This window comes from Geotrypetes seraphini, chromosome 16 (assembly GCF_902459505.1).
Source record: "Geotrypetes seraphini chromosome 16, aGeoSer1.1, whole genome shotgun sequence".
Taxonomy (NCBI): Eukaryota; Metazoa; Chordata; class Amphibia; order Gymnophiona; family Dermophiidae; genus Geotrypetes; species Geotrypetes seraphini.
Genome location: NC_047099.1, coordinates 53844455 through 53862306, shown reverse-complemented (window position 1 = coordinate 53862306; position 17852 = coordinate 53844455). Strand labels below are relative to the sequence as shown.

At 43.1% G+C, this 17852-nt stretch overlaps 2 protein-coding genes across 20 annotated transcripts in view; one reads left to right on the top strand and one right to left on the bottom strand.

Annotated features, from left to right (window-relative positions):
- The window catches only part of LOC117349939 (small integral membrane protein 7-like), a 132023-nt gene extending 117222 nt beyond the window's left edge, over window positions 1-14801 (bottom strand). The window contains exons 1-3 of one of the 4 annotated variants that reach the window (XM_033923716.1): window positions 13966-14186; window positions 11799-11889; window positions 5646-6137 (exon numbers count right to left, since the gene is read on the bottom strand). In XM_033923716.1, coding sequence (XP_033779607.1) covers window positions 5862-6089 — 228 coding nt within the window. In that variant the 5' untranslated portion in view covers window positions 6090-6137; window positions 11799-11889; window positions 13966-14186 and the 3' untranslated portion in view covers window positions 5646-5861. Of the gene's footprint in view, window positions 1-5645; window positions 6138-11798; window positions 11890-13965 lie in introns of those variants that run through there. The other 3 variants (XM_033923717.1, XR_004537211.1, XR_004537212.1) reach the window with 3 other exon arrangements.
- A 110-nt stretch (window positions 14802-14911) lies between these two features.
- The window catches only part of SYNGAP1 (synaptic Ras GTPase activating protein 1), a 134457-nt gene continuing 131516 nt past the window's right edge, over window positions 14912-17852 (top strand). For 14 of the 16 annotated variants that reach the window (XM_033923702.1, XM_033923714.1, XM_033923713.1 and 11 more), the window contains exon 1: window positions 14912-16060. In XM_033923702.1, the coding sequence (XP_033779593.1) occupies window positions 15997-16060 (64 nt within the window). In that variant the 5' untranslated portion in view covers window positions 14912-15996. The remainder of the gene's footprint in view (window positions 16061-17852) is intronic. The other 2 variants (XM_033923699.1, XM_033923710.1) reach the window with 2 other exon arrangements.

Genomic DNA, 17852 nt, shown 5'->3' with positions numbered 1-17852 from the left:
TGATGCTCCTGAAATATTGGATAGTGGTTCTTTGGCTTTTGCTGTATCATGGATCTTATCATCAACTTTTACTTATTAGACCAGTGTTCTTCAACCTTTTTACACCTATGGACTGGTGGAAATAAAATAATTATTTTGTGGACCGGCAAACTACTAGGACTGAAATTTAAAAACCCATTTTCCTCCCTGTCTTTGCGAGCTCAGTCCCCGCAAATCATCTGATCCCATCCGCACAAGCCTCAGTTATGATTTTATATTGAATGTATTTTATTAAAGTATAAAAAGAAACAATATTCTGTACAATCGTCATTTTATAAATACAAATAATACAGAGCAAGGATCAACAAAACCCCTATTTCCCCTCCCCTTCACATATATCCCCTCTACTATCAAGAAAACTGAATAAGCCAAATTATTATAGAATGCTACACAGAAATGTCATGCTAGCAGAATACCACAGACACACATGACAGGAATAGTGTTAAGGGAGTGCAACTAGGGCAACTGCCCCCTGGTCAGAGAGAGCCCTAAGCCAGCTGGAAGCTAAAGAAGCACAGCCCGGGCTTTGCAGTCCACAATTATGTCTAACACCAGCTCTAGCAGGATATATATTTCAAATCTGATATATTCTAATCACAAAATAGAAATAAATTTTTTTTCTACCTTTTGTCATCTCTGATTTCTGCTTTCATCTTCTTTTCACTCTCTTCCTTCCAGCGTCTGCCCTCTCTGTCTCTTCAATCCAGCATCTGCCCCTTCCATCCACTGTCTGCCCTCTCCCCTTTCCATATAGTATCTGTCTTTCTATGCCCCTCTCTCCTTTCCATCCAGCCTGTGCCCCCTCTCTTCTTTTTACATGATTCATTCCAGCTTCACTGCTCTCTTCATTTTTATCTCTCCTACACCAGATCTAGCATCGTTGTCCCTCTCTGCTTATTTCTCTGCTGACCCCTTTCCATCATCAATCTCTCTACTTTTGCATGCCTGTCTCTCCCCTTCCCCTCCTCTAATCTCCCTGCCAGCTGTTTCCTTCCTTTTTTCCTTCTCCCTTCCCTCCTCCTGTCCAGCAATAACTCTCGTCCCTTCCCTTTCCCATCTCCCCTCCCAGCAGCATCTCTCCTTCTCCTTCAGGTCGAGTAGCAGCTGTCCCTTTTTTTCCCTTGTCCAGCAGCTTCCCAGACTCCTTTCCCTTCTCCTCTCCCAGCAGTATCTCTCCTTCTCCTTCCCTCCAGATCCAGTAGCAGCTGTCCCTTTTTTTCCCTTGCCCAGCAGATTCCCAGCCTCCAACAGTGGCTTTCTCCCCTCCCAGTAGCTCTTCTTACTTGCCAGCGCAGTGATTCACTAAGGGTCCTTTGATGGGTCGCGCCGCCTCTGAGGAAAGAGGAAGTTGCATCATCAGAGACGGCCTCAACTCAGCAAAAGCCCCAAGGCTGCCTTAGTGAATTGCTGCTGGGAGGGGAGAAAGCCACTGTCGGAGGCTCCCCATGATCTCGCCGGCCCTGTCTGGACCAGCTGGAAATTACATCTCATCAATCTCGCTGGCCCTGCGTGGACCGGCAGGAAATTGAAGTTCATCAATCTCGCCAGCTCTGTGCAGACCAGCAGAAATTTCCTGCAGACTGGCACCAGTCCATGGACTGGCGGTTGAAGAACAGTGTATTAAACTATCTACTTTGGGTATTGATTCAATTGTGTTTCAGTAGTTCAAATCTTTCTTGGAAAAAATAACTTTTTTTCAGTTAACACTACTTCAGGGCACTCAGGTAAATTTAATTTACCTTGTTTTGCAGAGTTTAACATTGTCACTTAATTTATTTAATATTTTTCTTGTACCACTGTTATTACCAATAGAATAATGTGGCATTAAAATCTATTTTATGTTTGATATTTTATTAGCAAGAGTTGACCCTATCTCTTTGTTGTTAAATTTACTCCAAGACTGTCTTACTCAAATTCAAACATAGTTAATTAATAATAAATTGATCACAAACTTCAACAAAAGTTATGAATGCTGGCTTACAGGACATCTACAGGTATGTCAGTATTTATTTACGATCTCTTTTATAAAGCCGTGCTAGCCCATAGAGATTTAAAGGGCTTCGGGGCTGTTGCTGCATGGCAGCTGCTAGCGCGGCTTTGTAAAAGAGGCCGTTAGTTTTCTATCCTATTTTCCCCAAAGAGCTCAAAATGGGTTACAGGTAAACATATATAATATATAGTTAACAGGATACAAGTTGACATAATTACAGTACAAGTTTTTTCGAAACAATTTTTTATCCTAACTCGACACATATTAGGAATCTAATATCAATATTTATAATATACAGTTTACAGGTACAATTTGACATAGTTACAGTGCAAGGTTTTTCAATACAAGTTTTTATCCTAATTCGACACATACATAATATACAATTTACCCATTAAATTTGCCAGATCTAGTACTACGTTTTGATGGAAAACATATTCTATTATTTGAAAAATTTAAAATATCTTGGTGTAATTGTTGACTCACATCTTACATTTTCAGATCAGGTCTCAAATATTGTTAAAAAAGGTTTTTATACATTGAAATCTCTATGAGCAGTTAGATCTTTTTATAACAATAGTTTCATACTTTGATTCACGCATTTTTTATGTCAAGATTGACTATTGCAATATTGTCTATGCCAGTCTTTCAAAATTTAATATCAGGCGGCTTCAAACATTACAAAATACTGCTATTAAGTTGTTAGGGTATAAGAGTAAATTTGATTTTGTAACACCCCCTTTTTTTTGCATTATCATTGGTTTCCGATTCATTTTAGAATTCAATTTAAAATATTAATGTTAACCCATAAAACTTGCAGCCTGTTTTACAAAGCCGCACTAGCGGCTGCTGTGCGGTAACGGCCCTGAAGCCCATAGAGATTTAAAGGGCTTCGGAGCTGTTGTTGTGCGGCTTTGTAAAACAGGCTGTTGGTTACTTGAACTTGACTATCCCTTATGCTCCAAGACATACTTTGAGATCTTTACAAGATAACAGACTTGTTTTGCCAGCAGTTTGTAGAACTAGATGTGAATTTATATGACACAAGGCTTTTTTTAAATTTGGCATAGGGCCTCTTCTGTTAAATTGCTCTAGCAGTTTCTAGCATGGGGAGCCGTGCTGAATGGCCTGCGCTGCTCCCGTTGCTCGTAGAGTTCCTATGAGCATTGGGAGCAGCGCGGGCCATTCAGCGCGGTTCTCTGCACTAAAAAACTGCTAGCGCAGTTTAATAGTAGAGGGGGATAGTCTTTGGAATCAACTCCTGAATTATATTTGATGGGCCGTCAGCCCGTTTCTGCCGTCATACTCTCTGTTTCTATGTAAAGTGAATTTTAAAGCTCTTAAGACATTGTTTAAAACTTATTATTTTTTTTTCATTTAGCTTTTGGAACTGATTCTTTCCCAATTGATCAAATTCACTCATTTTGAAAGGTTATCACACTCCCTACATATCAGGATGCTGTTATTGGTATGTTTTCTTTAGGTATGAATGTGAGGTATTTAATGGAGTTCTTATTTCCCGTTCTTTTATCAGTACTTTTTTATTATGTAAAATCATTGGGAACTGTTGTAAGATTTGGCAGGATTTCATATTTTAATAAACATAAACATAATTCTCTCATCCATCATCTGAGAAGTAAAGGAAGCAAGTGAAACCTACCGTCCAATATGAGGCAGTGGCCAAAAGAGCAAACAAGATGCTAGGAATTCTTACAAAAGGAATGGTAAATAAGACTAGTAATGTTATAAAAGTCCATAGTCTGTTATTGAGGAAGACATGGGGGAAGTCACTGCTTGCCCTGGATCGGTAGCATGGAATATTGCTATTCCTTGGATTATACCTAGATCTACTAGCCTTTATGTGAATGTTGCTAACCTTTGGGTTTTGACCAGGTACTAGTGACCTGGATTGCCCACTGTGAGAACTTGATGGATCATTGGTCTGACCCAGTAAGGCTAGTCTTATGTTCTTATGTTTATTGCTCCATGGTGTGACCTCACTTTAGAGTATTGCATTAAATTCTGGTTGCCATATCTCAAACAATATATAGCAGAGTTAGAAGAGGTTCAAAGAGTGACTAAGTTGAGAAAGGGATGGAAGGACTAAAGAAGTCAGGGCTCTTCAGCTTGGAAAAGAGTGGGCTGAGGGTAGATATGACTGAAGTTTACAAAGTCCTAAGTGGTGTAGAATGGGTACAAGTGAATCATTCTTTTTACATAGAAACATAATAGCAGATAAAGGCCAAATGACCCATCCAGTCTACCCATCCACAGCATCCACTATCCCCTCCTCTCCCCAAGGGATCCCATGTGCCTGCCCCATGCTTTCTTGAATTCAAACACAGTCTCTACTACCTCTACCAGGAGACTATTCCGTGTATCTATCACCCTTTCGGTAAAAAAAAGTATTTCCTTAGATTACTCCTCAGCCTATCACCTCTTGACATCATGCTATGCCCTCTAACTCTGGAGTTTCCTTTCAACTGAAAGAGACTTGCCTCGTGTGTATTTATGCCACATAAGTGTTTAAACATCTCTGTCACATCTCCCCTTTCCTCCAATATACATAATGAGATCTTTAAGTCTGTCCTCATATATCTTATGACGAAGATTATCAACCATTTTAGTAGCCTTTCTCTGGACTGATTCCATCCTGTTTATATCTTTTTGAAGGTGCGGTCTCCATAATTGTACACAATATTCTAAATGAGGTCTCACCAGAGTCTCTTATACAGGGGCATCAGTACCTCCTTTTTCCTACTGGCCATATCTCTCCCTATGCACCTTAGCTTTCATCGTCACCTTTTCAATCTGTTTGTCCACCTTAAGATAATCACATACTATCACACCCAAATCCTGCTCCTCTTTCGTGCACAAAAATTCTTCACTCCCTAAACTGTACCATTCCCTCAGGTTTCTGCATCCCAAATGCATGACCTTGCATTTCTTAGCATTAAATAAAAAATTATGAAGACTAGGGAACACTTGATGAAGTTCCAGGGAAATACTTTTAAAACCAATAGGAGGAAATATTTTTTTCACTCAAGAGAATAGTTAAGCTCTGAACGTGTTGCCAGAGGATGTGGTAATGGCAGTTAATGTAGTTGGTTTTAAAGGAGGTTTGGAGGAAAAGTTCATAGTCTGCTATTGAGACAGATATGGGGATTGGTAGCATGGAATGTTGATACTATTTGGGTTTTTGCCAGGTACTTGTGTCCTGGATTGGCTACTGTGGAAACTGGACTATGGGCTAGATGGACCATTGGTCTGACCCAGTATAGCTATTCTTATGTTCTTATATTAACAGACATGCCTTGTGTAGCAGAAGAGGTTTTACTTGGGGATCTGATTGGAAAATAAGAGGAATTCCATCATCATTTAAACAGATAGCTTCTGTGACTTCCTCTGGCCAAAGAGCATTAATATTTATTTCATCTACTCCAACATCTGTGGGATCTGTGAAAAGCACCTTTTATACAGATCCAACTTGTGTAACTTTCAAATGTTTCCCATCCAGTAGTGATTGTTTGTAAGGGCAAGCCTGGAGAAGATAGCATCAGAACTATTGCATAATTAATTTTTATTGCCAGATAGTGAGAGGTATCCTAAACAGTTAGGGTACCTTGAAGTTTTTTTTTTTTTAATTTCTGTACATGTCCCTTTAATATTACAAAATACGAAATAACAATCTACAATTTTATGTTTGTTTCAAAAACTGGAGACTGTGGAAATAACATTTTCAGCATGAGAGGCTCTGCTCATTGTTTGAGAGTTTATAGATTTTCTGGAAGCAGTGGCCCATTTTTCGGATCCCATTGGTAGCCAAACTCGACATTCAAGAACCAAATAATACTACCATGCAAAACATCATAAAAATATTCCAGAGTGCAATGAAAATTCGAAAATATCTCAGGCTCAGTAAGAATTCCCTGATATTGTCACCTGTAGTTGGTTCTTGAGATTTGTCTCCAAATCCCAGAGTGTCCTTCCTTTTTAGTTTAAAATTTAGGATTGCTCCTGCATTCATGAGCAATGTCCCGAATAATAATACATCTCCGATCATCTTCAGGCCACCGCACCAGGAACCTTGAAGTTTTGCTTGGCTTTTTTTCTGGCAAAGGTAAAGCATATGTAGAATACAGTTGTAGAATGTGATTCTTTGATTTTGTACACAGCATGTAGGTATTATAAGGCTCTTTTGAGCCACTGGATGCTTGGATGGTGTGTATATCTACTGGCTTCTCTGTTGCCTCTGGTCGCCACCTCTTTGCCACACTGAATTCCTTACTCAAGGTCCTTCCACCTCCATCCCTTCTATCACTCTCCCCCCAGACAATGGCTGAGTACTTCAGCGACAAGGTTCACACAATTAACCTTGAGTTCTTAACCAAATCACCTCTCCTAGCCTGCTCTACAACCCCCCTCATAAGTGCTATATAACTTTGCAAAGTGATATCAAGTTTGAAATAACCAAATATATCAAATTATTGAATGAATGAGAAGTTTTTGATGAAGTTTTATACTAAACTAAAAAAGCTGATCAATGACGAGTGCGGCACATCAATTTCAACAAGAATTGATGTAGAATGCAGTGCGAGATTCCTGTTGGTACAATAACCAAACGGAAAGCACATTCTGAAGATATAGCTTAGAAGTGTGGAGGAGCATAATAAAAAAAATGTTTAAGTCCATTTTTGGCCTAAGGCACTAGTCATCCAGTCCAAAGTGGGCAGCAGAAAAATAACCATTTTCAAATTACAGTACATCCAAAATGGGTTTCTTATCAAAAATCGTCTACCTGTATGTCCAGGTGTTTAATTGCCCAGACTGCCACTACATCTATCTTTATACCACATTCCCAACCAAAAATTCATCCAAGTACCAAATGCCCAGAACAAGACCTTTTAGACATGAGAGGGGCCAGTACTTCATGCTGTAACTCCCAAATGTCCACAGCAGGAGGAGTGCCCAATCCCTTCTGCAGGACCCCCCCTCCACCCCCCTTGCAAAGATCATCAGCAGGAGGAATGCCCAGTATCTCCTACCGGACACCCCCCAAAGGGCATGCCCCCCCAAATCCCATGGACCCCAAAGTACCTTGCATAAGTTGGCTGGTCAGATGTTTCCTCTGTCCGGCCGGCAGGCCTGCCACTTCCTGGTGCATTGTGGGATGTACTGGGGAGGGGCCTAAGGCCCTGACTAGCCCAGGTGCTTAAGGCCCCTCAGGTACCTGGGTCAACCGGAATCCTAGACCTCTCTCCCACTGCATTCTGGAATGCGCTGGGAGTGGCCTAAGATTCTGATTGTCCAGATCCATAGGGAGGGGCCTAAGGGATCTGGCCAATCGGAATCTTAGGCTATTCCCAGTGCATCCCAGAATACACTGGGAGAGAGGCCTAAGATTCCGGTTGGCCGAGGGGCTTTAAGTGCCTGGGCCAATCAGGGCCTTAGGTCCCTCCCCGGTGTATCCCACAATGCACCGGGAAAGGGCAGGCCCGCCATTCATTGACAACAGGCCTGCCAGCTGGAGGAAGCATCTGTTCATCCGGCCAACTTAACACAAGGTACTTTGGGGTTCAGGTGGACTTGGGGGAGGGGGTGGCAGTCAGGGAGCATGCCCTTTAGGGGGGGTTCCAGCAGGAGGGACTGGGCATCTCTCTTGCCGGGGGATATCTTGTGGGAGGGGGTGGCAGCAAGAGGAATTGGGCACTCCTTCTGCCGCAGACATTCTGGGGTGGGTGGGGCAGCTTCAGGGATTCCAGCCTAAGTCAGACTGTATAAGTTCCATCCAGGCAGCCTGGTAAAACTTTTGATTATCCCTGCAGTACGACTACATGTAGATCAGCCCACATTCCTCCCATACCACGCCTCCAAAAATGCCCCTTTGAGCTCTGGGTGCACAGCGGGATTCAGAGGCCTAAAAAGTCTCTGAATACATCTAAAAACCCGTTTCGATTATCGGCACTTGGATGACCTCCTTTTTTAGACTGTCCAAGTGCCGACGTGGGCAGGTTTTTAGACGTATTTTGATTTGGTTATGAGCCCCTTAATATACACCTTCAAATTTATAATTAGAGGTTACATCAACATATAAGATTTGTGGATATGGTGATCTGAGCATGCTAAGCAGTTTTCCTGCTTTTGTCTATAATTGACTGATGAGCATATGAATGATGCTCTATACATGAAAAGAATCAGTGCGCCTTATATATAGGAGAATGAAGCAGGTAATACATTCCACAGTTTAGAAACAAGTAGCCTAAACACCCTTTTTCTATTCAATTTGCCATTTTGGCAAAATGAGTGAATTGTCTCCATGGTGATTAGTGTTTTCTCTATGGACAAGTAGGTAAGTCATGCAGGTAGGGCAAGGGTTCTCAACCCAGTACTCGGGACACAACTAGCCAGTCAGATTTTCAGAATTCCCACAATAAATATGCATAAGATAAACTTATATTCAACGGAGATAGGGTATGCAAATGCATCTCATGCATATTTATTGTGGGTATCCTGAACACCTAACTGGCTAGATGTGTCCTGGGAACTGGGTTGAAAACCATTGATGTAGGGTGATATCATCTAACGGTACCAAGGATGGAGGTGCCATAGCCGAGTAGAAGCACATTAGAAACTCTAATGTGTATATGCAGAATGTTATACATGCCCATTGGCCATGTGAGATCTCTTCGGGTTTTTTTTTTCTTCTGCAAAGCAAGCAAGATGGGTCCTGCAGTACTCTGATCTTGGTGAATTGTCTCCATGGTGATTAATAGTATTTGTGGTGTTGATTTCCATGACAATCTAGATTAAGACCAGTAGCTCACTATATTGCAAGTTCTGATTGACACTCGGGAGTAATAATAATATCTTATTCTCTGAAGACAAGCAGTTCACCGTAGTCACAAATCATGTGACTGTGTTCAGAAAAGAAAGGACATCTTATCCAGAAAAGTCTAAAGGCCTATACTACACATGCATGGGATTTCCCATGCTAGCACAATCCCCAATCATGCATGGACATGAGTTCAACCTCCCATGCTAAGGGATCATTCCATTGTTCTTCAGAGGTCCAGTTAAGGGTATTCAGCATTAACCTTCAAAGAACCATGATAAATATCAGATCTTTTATTAGGCCAATGGTTTCCAAACCTGTCCTGGGAGGAGGAACCCCAGCCAATCAGGTTTTTCAGATATCCGCAATGAATATTCATGAGAGATTTGCATACCAAGGGGACAGTGAATGCCATAACAGATTTGGGAATCACTGTATTAAACCAACTCCATTACTGTCAATTGCAATCTTTGGGGAAGAGGTGAATAGGTGCATCGAGGATCTGCTTGCTCGGTCTATCAAGTACACCAATATCAGGTTTTTGCAGGTAACCATGAAAAAATGGGGATAATAATTAATCAAGGAGGCTCTTGCTTAGGTGTTGTAGGTAAGCAAAGAAAGGTCCATAAAGCCTGGTATCTGTTGCCAGTAGGGGCCAATACAGGTCACTAGTATGGTTTATTAAGTTTAATATACCATTATTTACAAGTAGCAATAGAGGATCCCAAAAAGTAGATAGGCTCGATGGTGTTTACCCCTAAATCTACCTTAATAACAATTGTAATTAACATATATGTGTATTCGTTTTACAAAATCTCATAAACATCGCATAACAACCAAATACAATACAATAAACGTGGTAGCTGGTAATTACAAAAACTGTCATTGTCACATAGTTTTCTGATACAAACAGCCTCTCTGTCTGCTGCTCAGCTTAATAATGAATCTCCTGTATAGGACAGCGTCAAAAACTTTATTAAAACCTAACTATGTGACATCCAGCACCCACTTCTGATTCAATTTTTTAGCCAACTTATCAAAGATATTTATCATACCATATATACTTGAATTAAACCAAGATTTTTGGGCCAAAAAAAAATGGGGATCTTGGTTTATATACGAGTGTTGCCGCTGCCAGTCCCCCAAACTGGCAGACTTCTGATGCAGTCAATGCATGTGCACCTGCCCCTGCCCCTTGGACCAGGAATGTAGTGTTCTCTTCCCTCTCTTCCCCCCCCCCGAATTGGCATGAGTAACCCCCCAGGTCTTACCTCGCTTCTCTGGTGGTCTAGTAGCACTTTGGGTCAGGAGCAATTCCCACTCGCTCCTCCCAATGCTATGGTGAAAATGAAGGGTTTATATTCCACCATTCCTCTCCTTACCTTACTGCCGCTGGAAGTCTTGCAGCCATTTTCACCAAGGAGAATCACTCCTACTCCAATACACTGCTCGACCACCAGGGAAGCATGGTAAGGCCTGGGGGGGGGGGAGGTAACTTGTGTCTGTTCGGGAGAGAAGTGGGAGGGAAGGGAATGTTGTGCTACCAATCCAGGGGGGTGCGCACACACAAACAGCAGCTGCAGTCTGCCAGTTCAGGAGAGGCACTGACAGCAGGGGGGTGGCACAGGAGGGACACTACCAGGAGGGTGATAGGACATTACAGGGAAGGTAAGGGGAGGAATGGTGGACTATAAACCTTTGCTTTATGCCTATAAAGAGGGGCAACAATGGTATCTTGGTTTATATGTGGATGGGTTTATATTTGAATATATATGGTATTTGTTTGATTATAACTTCTGTCTGGTAAAACCATGCTACTTTGAATTCTATAACCTGATAGACAAGTTATTCCATGATCATTTCCTTTAGCTGGTCACTCTGTCAATGTAGCCATCACAGAGATCAGACTGACTGATCTACATTTTCCAGTTTCCTGTCTATGTACTCCCATTGGAGCAACCTCCTGTCTCCAAAAAATTGACTCGGCAAAATTATCACTGGAGCTGCCTGAACCTCTAAGCTTTTTTTACTCTCCCAGGATATATCATATTAAGTCTCTAGCTTTGTTCATGATTGGTTTTTACTATTTTCACACAAACCCTGTCTTCTGTACAGGGGCAGTGGAACATCTTTGATTTGTTCAGCCCTTCCAACCAAAATCTTTGGCCCCTGCCCCCAAGCTTTCTAGTTGTAAATGCTATGTTGGGCAAAATATTGGTAGAGTCATGACATAATGATCTATGCCAATGGCATAGTAAGAGTGAGTGACGCCCAGAGTGGTGGTGCGCCTTCCCCACCCCACATGCACCCCTTTCCTTGTACCTTTTTAACTTCTTCAACATGACCAGTATGCCCACGTTGGTATCCGCTCGCCCTTTGACGCCACTTCCTAGGCATGGGTCCCAGAAGTCATTTCAGAGAGAGTGCCGATGCCAACACAGGCAGCAACCTCGCACTGGGGAAATAAAAAAGTATGGGGAAAGGCAAGGGCCATGTGCGTATGGCAAGGTGAAGAGCGGGGGAAGGGGCAGAGAGGAGGAGGAGTGCCGTACCCTTAGAAAGACCGCACCCCCCCCCGCACCTCCCTTACCATTCCACTGTCTACTCTGTAAATAAGGTAGCATCTACTTCTTCCACCATGGACGTCCCTGTGAAATAATTGTAGCCTTTCTCTACTTGCTTCTATGGTGAGTGCTGAACAAATGTACTTGTTTAAGCATTTCTGCTGTTCTCTTATCCCCCTCATCCGAGTCTTACAATCCCAGTTATGCATTTCCTCTTTACATTGACATATTTGAAAAATAAGTCACCTTGCATTACCTCTTTAGCTGTCTTTTCATCTACTCTTTAAAACAGGGTTAGCCCTGCCACTAGGAGGACTAGGCATCTGCCTTAGAAGGCAAAACTTGAGGGCTGCCATGATCTTTTTTTAACTCTTACCTTGTATTTTAGAAACCTGTACCGGTCTTTTTCCTCTTAGTTTCATTTACTTTTCTGTGCTGCACTGGACATGTGTCATTTTCAATTAGCCCTAAAGGTTAAAAAAATTCAAAGTCAGGACTTTGTTCTCTGTTTTATTTAATGCTGTTGTATCCTGTATAGACAGATGGTCTATAAATAAAAAGATTGATTGACTGAGGACAGTTAAAGTAGGAAATAAAGAATTTAATTGCTAGTCCAACATCTTTGACCTTTGTTGCCCCCACAAAAAATACATAAAACAAGAGATCTCTCTTTTGTTCTAAATAATTTATTAAACCCTGCTCACTTTATCTCAGTTTGTTTTTCCTGCATAGATAGTAAATTATAAATGATGTGCTTACAGTTTATTGGCCTTTCCCACCTACCCTGGTGTATACCCTCTCCTGCATTTTCTCCTGTCCCTCTCTGATATAGTGATTGGCTACTGATTTGTTTATTGGCAGTTCTCTTCAGGTCAATCAGAATCAAGCTGGTATCTGGCATGATCAGCCTTCATTCATGCTACTTGGGGATTTTCTTCTTTATTTTATAGTACCTGCCCACCCACCCCAACATACCTCAAATATAATCAGTTGAGTCAAAGCAATGATCATGTTGGACTCTTTGTAGCTCTACAGTCGTGGACTCTAACTCTGGCTAGACAGGAATAACTTCCATATAATAACCACAGTTCGCCTCCTACACTTGAGAACTGTAACACTGTGGAACCCAACATTCAGCCGCAGCAATCAGTGTTTTGCTGACCGCCACTGTCATTATACTCATAAAGTCAATACCAGGCCATATCCAAACTCCAGCACTGAATTTCTGCACAGCTGGCCAAAACAGAGCCAGTTAATTACAATATTTGGTATTTAACTGGCTATAAAGAACTGCATAATGATAGGATGCCTTTTATGTGGTTAACTTGAACCAATTATGTGCCAAACCTCACACTTAACTGATTAAGTGCTGACTCTACTCCTGGAATACCCCCAAAGTAGCTAATTTTGGCTTGGGCACTAACTGGTTAAGTGCTGCACCTAGGACTACATTTCTAATAAAACACTGCTTTGGTGGCCCCCTCACTGCACCCAGGACTTCATCCTCAGCACTGTATTGCTATTGAGGACTCTCCCTAGTATCTCATTGCTTTTGAAGCACTTCTTTTGCATCTCATGCTCTCAATACCTCATCCCCAACACATCAGTGTTCCCAGGCTCATCCTGTGCACCTTACTACAAATAGGTCATCATACCAGCACATCATTGCACCCAGAACACTCCCCAGCACCTCACTGCTCTTGGAGAAACTTCCACCCACATACTTTACAGTGCCCGGGCCTTGAAGCCCCTTTTTCTGTACCTCATCTTATCTACAGCATCTCACTGCTCCTGGGACCCTCCCCACCACTTCCATTTCTCAGGTAACCCCCCCCCCCCCAGCATCTCATTTCACTTAGGGCTCCTCTCCAGCACATCACAAGAAAATAGGAAAAGCTCCACTGAGGTGAATATCCTGTCTCTGTCAGTACTGGACAGATTCCAAAAAGTAGGTCCATTTCTCATAATTAATTTCTAGGGCTAGACAGTGGCTCTCTCCCCTATGGAGAAGTGGTGTAGCTACACAGGGCCCAAGGCACAAAAATATTTCTCCATCCATTTTCTTCCCTGGGGTGGCTGGGGTACAAATGGTGGTGCTAAGTAGGATGTTGCAATTCCAGTTCATTTGACTTCCCTGCTCTGCGCTTGATAGGTCCTGGGGGTCCTTTCCCAAGGTCCCTGCTAGTCTTGGAGCCTTCCTCTCACCACATCTGGGTCCAGCATCTTACTCTTTTTGAGGCCATCCCTACCCTCTTCTGCATTCCTGAGGCCCCTCATTGTACTTAGGGCTTGGCCTCCCTGCACCTCACTACTTCTGGAGGCTCTTCTTTGAGTTCCAAGGCCTCTCCCCCCCCACTACCTCATTTATTTTAGGACCCCCCCCCCCTCCTATTAAACCCGAATCTGGCACTTCAGTCTCTCCCCCACCTTGACCGTGGCCAAGCATTTTGAAAAGTTGGCTCCTATGGTTCTTAGGGCCCCACGCCAACACCTCACTGCTCTCAGGACCCCTCCCTCCCCTAGCTCCTTTTAGGGGCCCTCACCTCCTCATTAGGCCTGGTGCCGTACCTCACACGGCTCTGCCGCCCTTTTCTGCGGCCCTCAAGCGGTTACATAAATCCCCGCGGGCCAGACCCCGCTCCGTTTTTGGCTTCTCGTTGCCACGGTGACGGCGCGTCGTTCCGAGCCGAGCAGCTGCTGCCATTGGTCGCCGTCGGCTGGAAGGCTCCATCGCGCGCGCGCGCGCGTTCTGCCCCTGCAACTGTCACTGATCTCCTCTCTCTCTCAGCGGCCGCGCGGGCACCGGAAGTAGTAGGTGCCGCTGCTGCAACAGCAGCAGCAGATTCCACGGCGCTAGGGGCGGCGGCGGCGACAGACGAGGAGCCGAGCGGGAAAGTAACCCGGGAGAGCCACGCGCTTTCTCAGCATCGGGCGCCCCGGGAACCGCGTCCGCGTCGCTCCCACACGGACGGCCAGCTGCAGTTCTCCTCGCGGCTCCCTTCACCTGAGCGCTTCTCGCGCCGCTCCTGCCCCCAAACGAGGGCTATATAAAAATAAAAAAAAAGCTACTAATAACCGACAGGATGAGGTGATGGTGTGCGCGTGGCTCGAAAGCAGCGGGAGGAAGAAGAAGAAAAAAGAGAATTTCTGCAGCCTACGTTCTCTCCTCCTCCCTCCATATTACCTGAGGGTCGCCGGCGGAGAGAGTGCTCGTACCTACGCGACCGCCAAATAAACCAGAGTTAGGGCGGTTGAAATAAGTATATTAAATATATATATATATATCTCAAAGGACACCTGCGAGAGAGAGAGAGAGTGAGTGACCTCCTTGGGGGAAATGGGGGCGAGATCTGCCTCCCCTCCGGAGAAAGGAAACCACGAGGACCAGGACGACACAGCGTTAAAACCGTGGAGGAGAGGGGGACAGAGATCATTTTAAAGGAGAGAAAAAAAAAAAAAAAAGCACCAAGGAGGAATTACCTTTTTTTTTTTTTTTTGTAAAATATACTCAGAACACACAGTTCGGGACTGTAATTTCTTACTGAGAGACAGGGGGAACAACCTTCCCCCCCCCCCCATGATTAGTCTTTCAAGGGCACAGAAAAGGATTTTTTTTAAATTTTAATATTCCTGACAGACGATGGGGGGTTTTGGGACGAGAAAAATGAGTAAAACGAGTCCCCCCCCCCACACACCTAGACTGATGTGAAGCAAAATCGCCGCTTTGGAGAGAGCAAGGGGAATCGACGATGAACAATTTCAAGGAAAGATTTTTTTTTGGCCCCAGATTTGACAATCCATTAAACAGCCGTGGGGTGTTGGTTTGGGCTTAAAGCCGTAGCATTGCAATCCCTAGAGGTCTCTCCTTGGACAAGATCTTGGACTAGGACGCATCCACCCTGTGGTCCAGTAAAGGACTACAATGCAGGAGTTGGGCTGAACCTGCACACTTTTTTGTGTGTGCACCGCAGCGATGCCACCCGCTTTAATTGGGATCGGTGAGAAGGCCAGCGTGGCGACCTTTGCACTTTGTTTAAAAACCGAATGTGCAAAAGATCCAGGCTGGATATGAGCCGGCTAGTCGAGATCGGGGTGAATAAAACCAAGACAACAGCCCAGGTAGTGAAACGCACCCGGGATGAAACATGACGTCCGTGTGCTATAAAGCTTGCCCCCAGCGCTTAATTTGGTTTGGAGCTGTTGTGGGTGCCTAAACTAAAAAAAAAAAAATGTGAATTTAGGACCATAAATGGATGGCCAGTTTCGCTTGAGACCGGGTGGTCGGCCTCTCTCTCGTATGCTGGTGATGATTTCTGGGATACATTATTTGCTCCCCAATTACTGTTGCTAAAAAGAAGGAACGTGGAAAAGAGAGAAAATTACACCCATACTAGAGGGGCTGTTTCTGTGAATTAATGGATTTGATACAGCAAGCTTGATCCCCCCCCCACCCCATCCCCTTCTGGACCTCCCTTCTACCAGGGGAGCTTCAAAAGATTTTCCTTTCTAGACATATTTTATTGTGTTCAAACACTGGCATAAAACGAATTATACCTTTTGGGTTTGGCAGATTGATGAAATGGAAGCGTCCTATACATTGTGGACTGCTGCAGACTGAGGTAGTAGTGCAGGGAGCAGGTAAGGATGATGGAACATGACCATTTCTAATTATCCTGGAATATGCTGCCTATATGTTTTTATGAAAGAGGAGATTAAGAGCTATGGCATTTGGGATTTAAAAGAAGACTGTGTTCTAGATCACTCCTTTCCCATTGTTTATAAATGAACCTTTTGTTAAGTGCTGACCCTGATTTATTGGTATACAGATCCTTAAAATGGCTATTTTTTCCTCTGGCCCTCACACCTTTAGCATCTGTAAATCGAGTGTACACACCAGTCACTTACAGAGAACTTCCTTAGGCTACAAGTAGGCAATGTGTAAATGGAGCAGTTGGCAGATGAACCTGAGGTGTAGCTAGGCTGCAATTTGTCTGCGAAGCACTAGCTTCCCATCTATGGGTGCTGGGCAACCAAAAGCAATTCCATTGCTATACTTAGAAACGCCCATGGATTGGATTAGCCACAGGCTGCCATAGCAATCTTCAGCTTTCTAGCAGTCTGCCTAGTTTGACTTCTTTTGAAAGTATTGTCCCCCATTCTGAGTTGGAATATAGCAGTGTCTTGAATTTTGTTCCTGGAGGTACACACCTGACCAGCAAGGTTCTCTGGATAGTGTCAATTCATATGTGTGAAATAGAATTGTATATACTAGGTTCTCATTCTCTCCAGGGGCATCTGTGCTCTGGCGAATTATATAGATTTATGTATAGAGTGGACTGCTGGGTTTTGTTGGGTTAATTGTAGGCTTAGCAGGTTGACTGAGAATGTTAAAGGATAGATAAGAACATATAATAAGAGAAATATCTAAGATCATGAGACTTAATGTTGCTAGGACACAGAAGGATGGTTATGACCCATCAAAAGGTGCTGTGAAAGAATCCTTTTCAGAAAGTTGGGGGGGTTAACTAATGGAATGCTAATGGGAAAAGAATTAGAGCATACAAGAACTTGATCATGGGGCACGAAAAGGATAAAAGTGCAGATTAGAGTTATTTGTTTACGGGTATGGATCCATTTCTTACATAAATAAACAATACATCATCAGAGGATTTTGACAAATTCTTTTCCCTCACAATTTCTGTCTGACTGTATCTTTAGCTGGAGATCAGATATCAGTGTTTAAATGTTCACACTCATAAACATTTTTAATTTTGATGAATATTTGAGAAGTACAGTGTTTTCAGCTTGCTAGTTCACTTCCTTCTTTCTGATACAGTATTGTTAATTAATGTGTCTAAACACCATTGTGGAACATGGTAGTATTTTCTTTTGCAACAGATACATTCAAAGAATTATTTTCAGATCTTATGTATTTGCTGGCTGTAAATGTCTTTCACGCTTCCTTTCAGTCTGCCCTTTCTCTGTATTGCCTGTCTTCCCTCCTTAGAGTGGGTACCATCCAGCGAGCATCAGAACATTTGCTATCATGACAAGAGAAGATCTGGTTTTGAAGTGCCTTCATTTAAAATTGAGAGTCAATTACCACATGTTATGCAAAGATTGAGAACTGATATAGTGTGCCAAGGTACCATTTGCTCATCAAAGAACAGATCCCTTCATTTCCATCTGTATAAGGATGGGAACTGTCAAAACGTGTACAGGAATTGAGACTGCTTTCCTCATTCACTGAACAGCCATCTCTCTGTCCCTACACTTCGAAACATTCCCTTTCCCAAAATGGAGTGAGAGAGGTTGGAATTGCAGAATTGTTTTATTCTATGCCTGATGACATTGGTTAGGTCTGTGGTGATGAGAGCTCCATGAAGGTGGAAGGAGAGGTGTGCAAAATGAATTAAAATTGTTTGAAGAT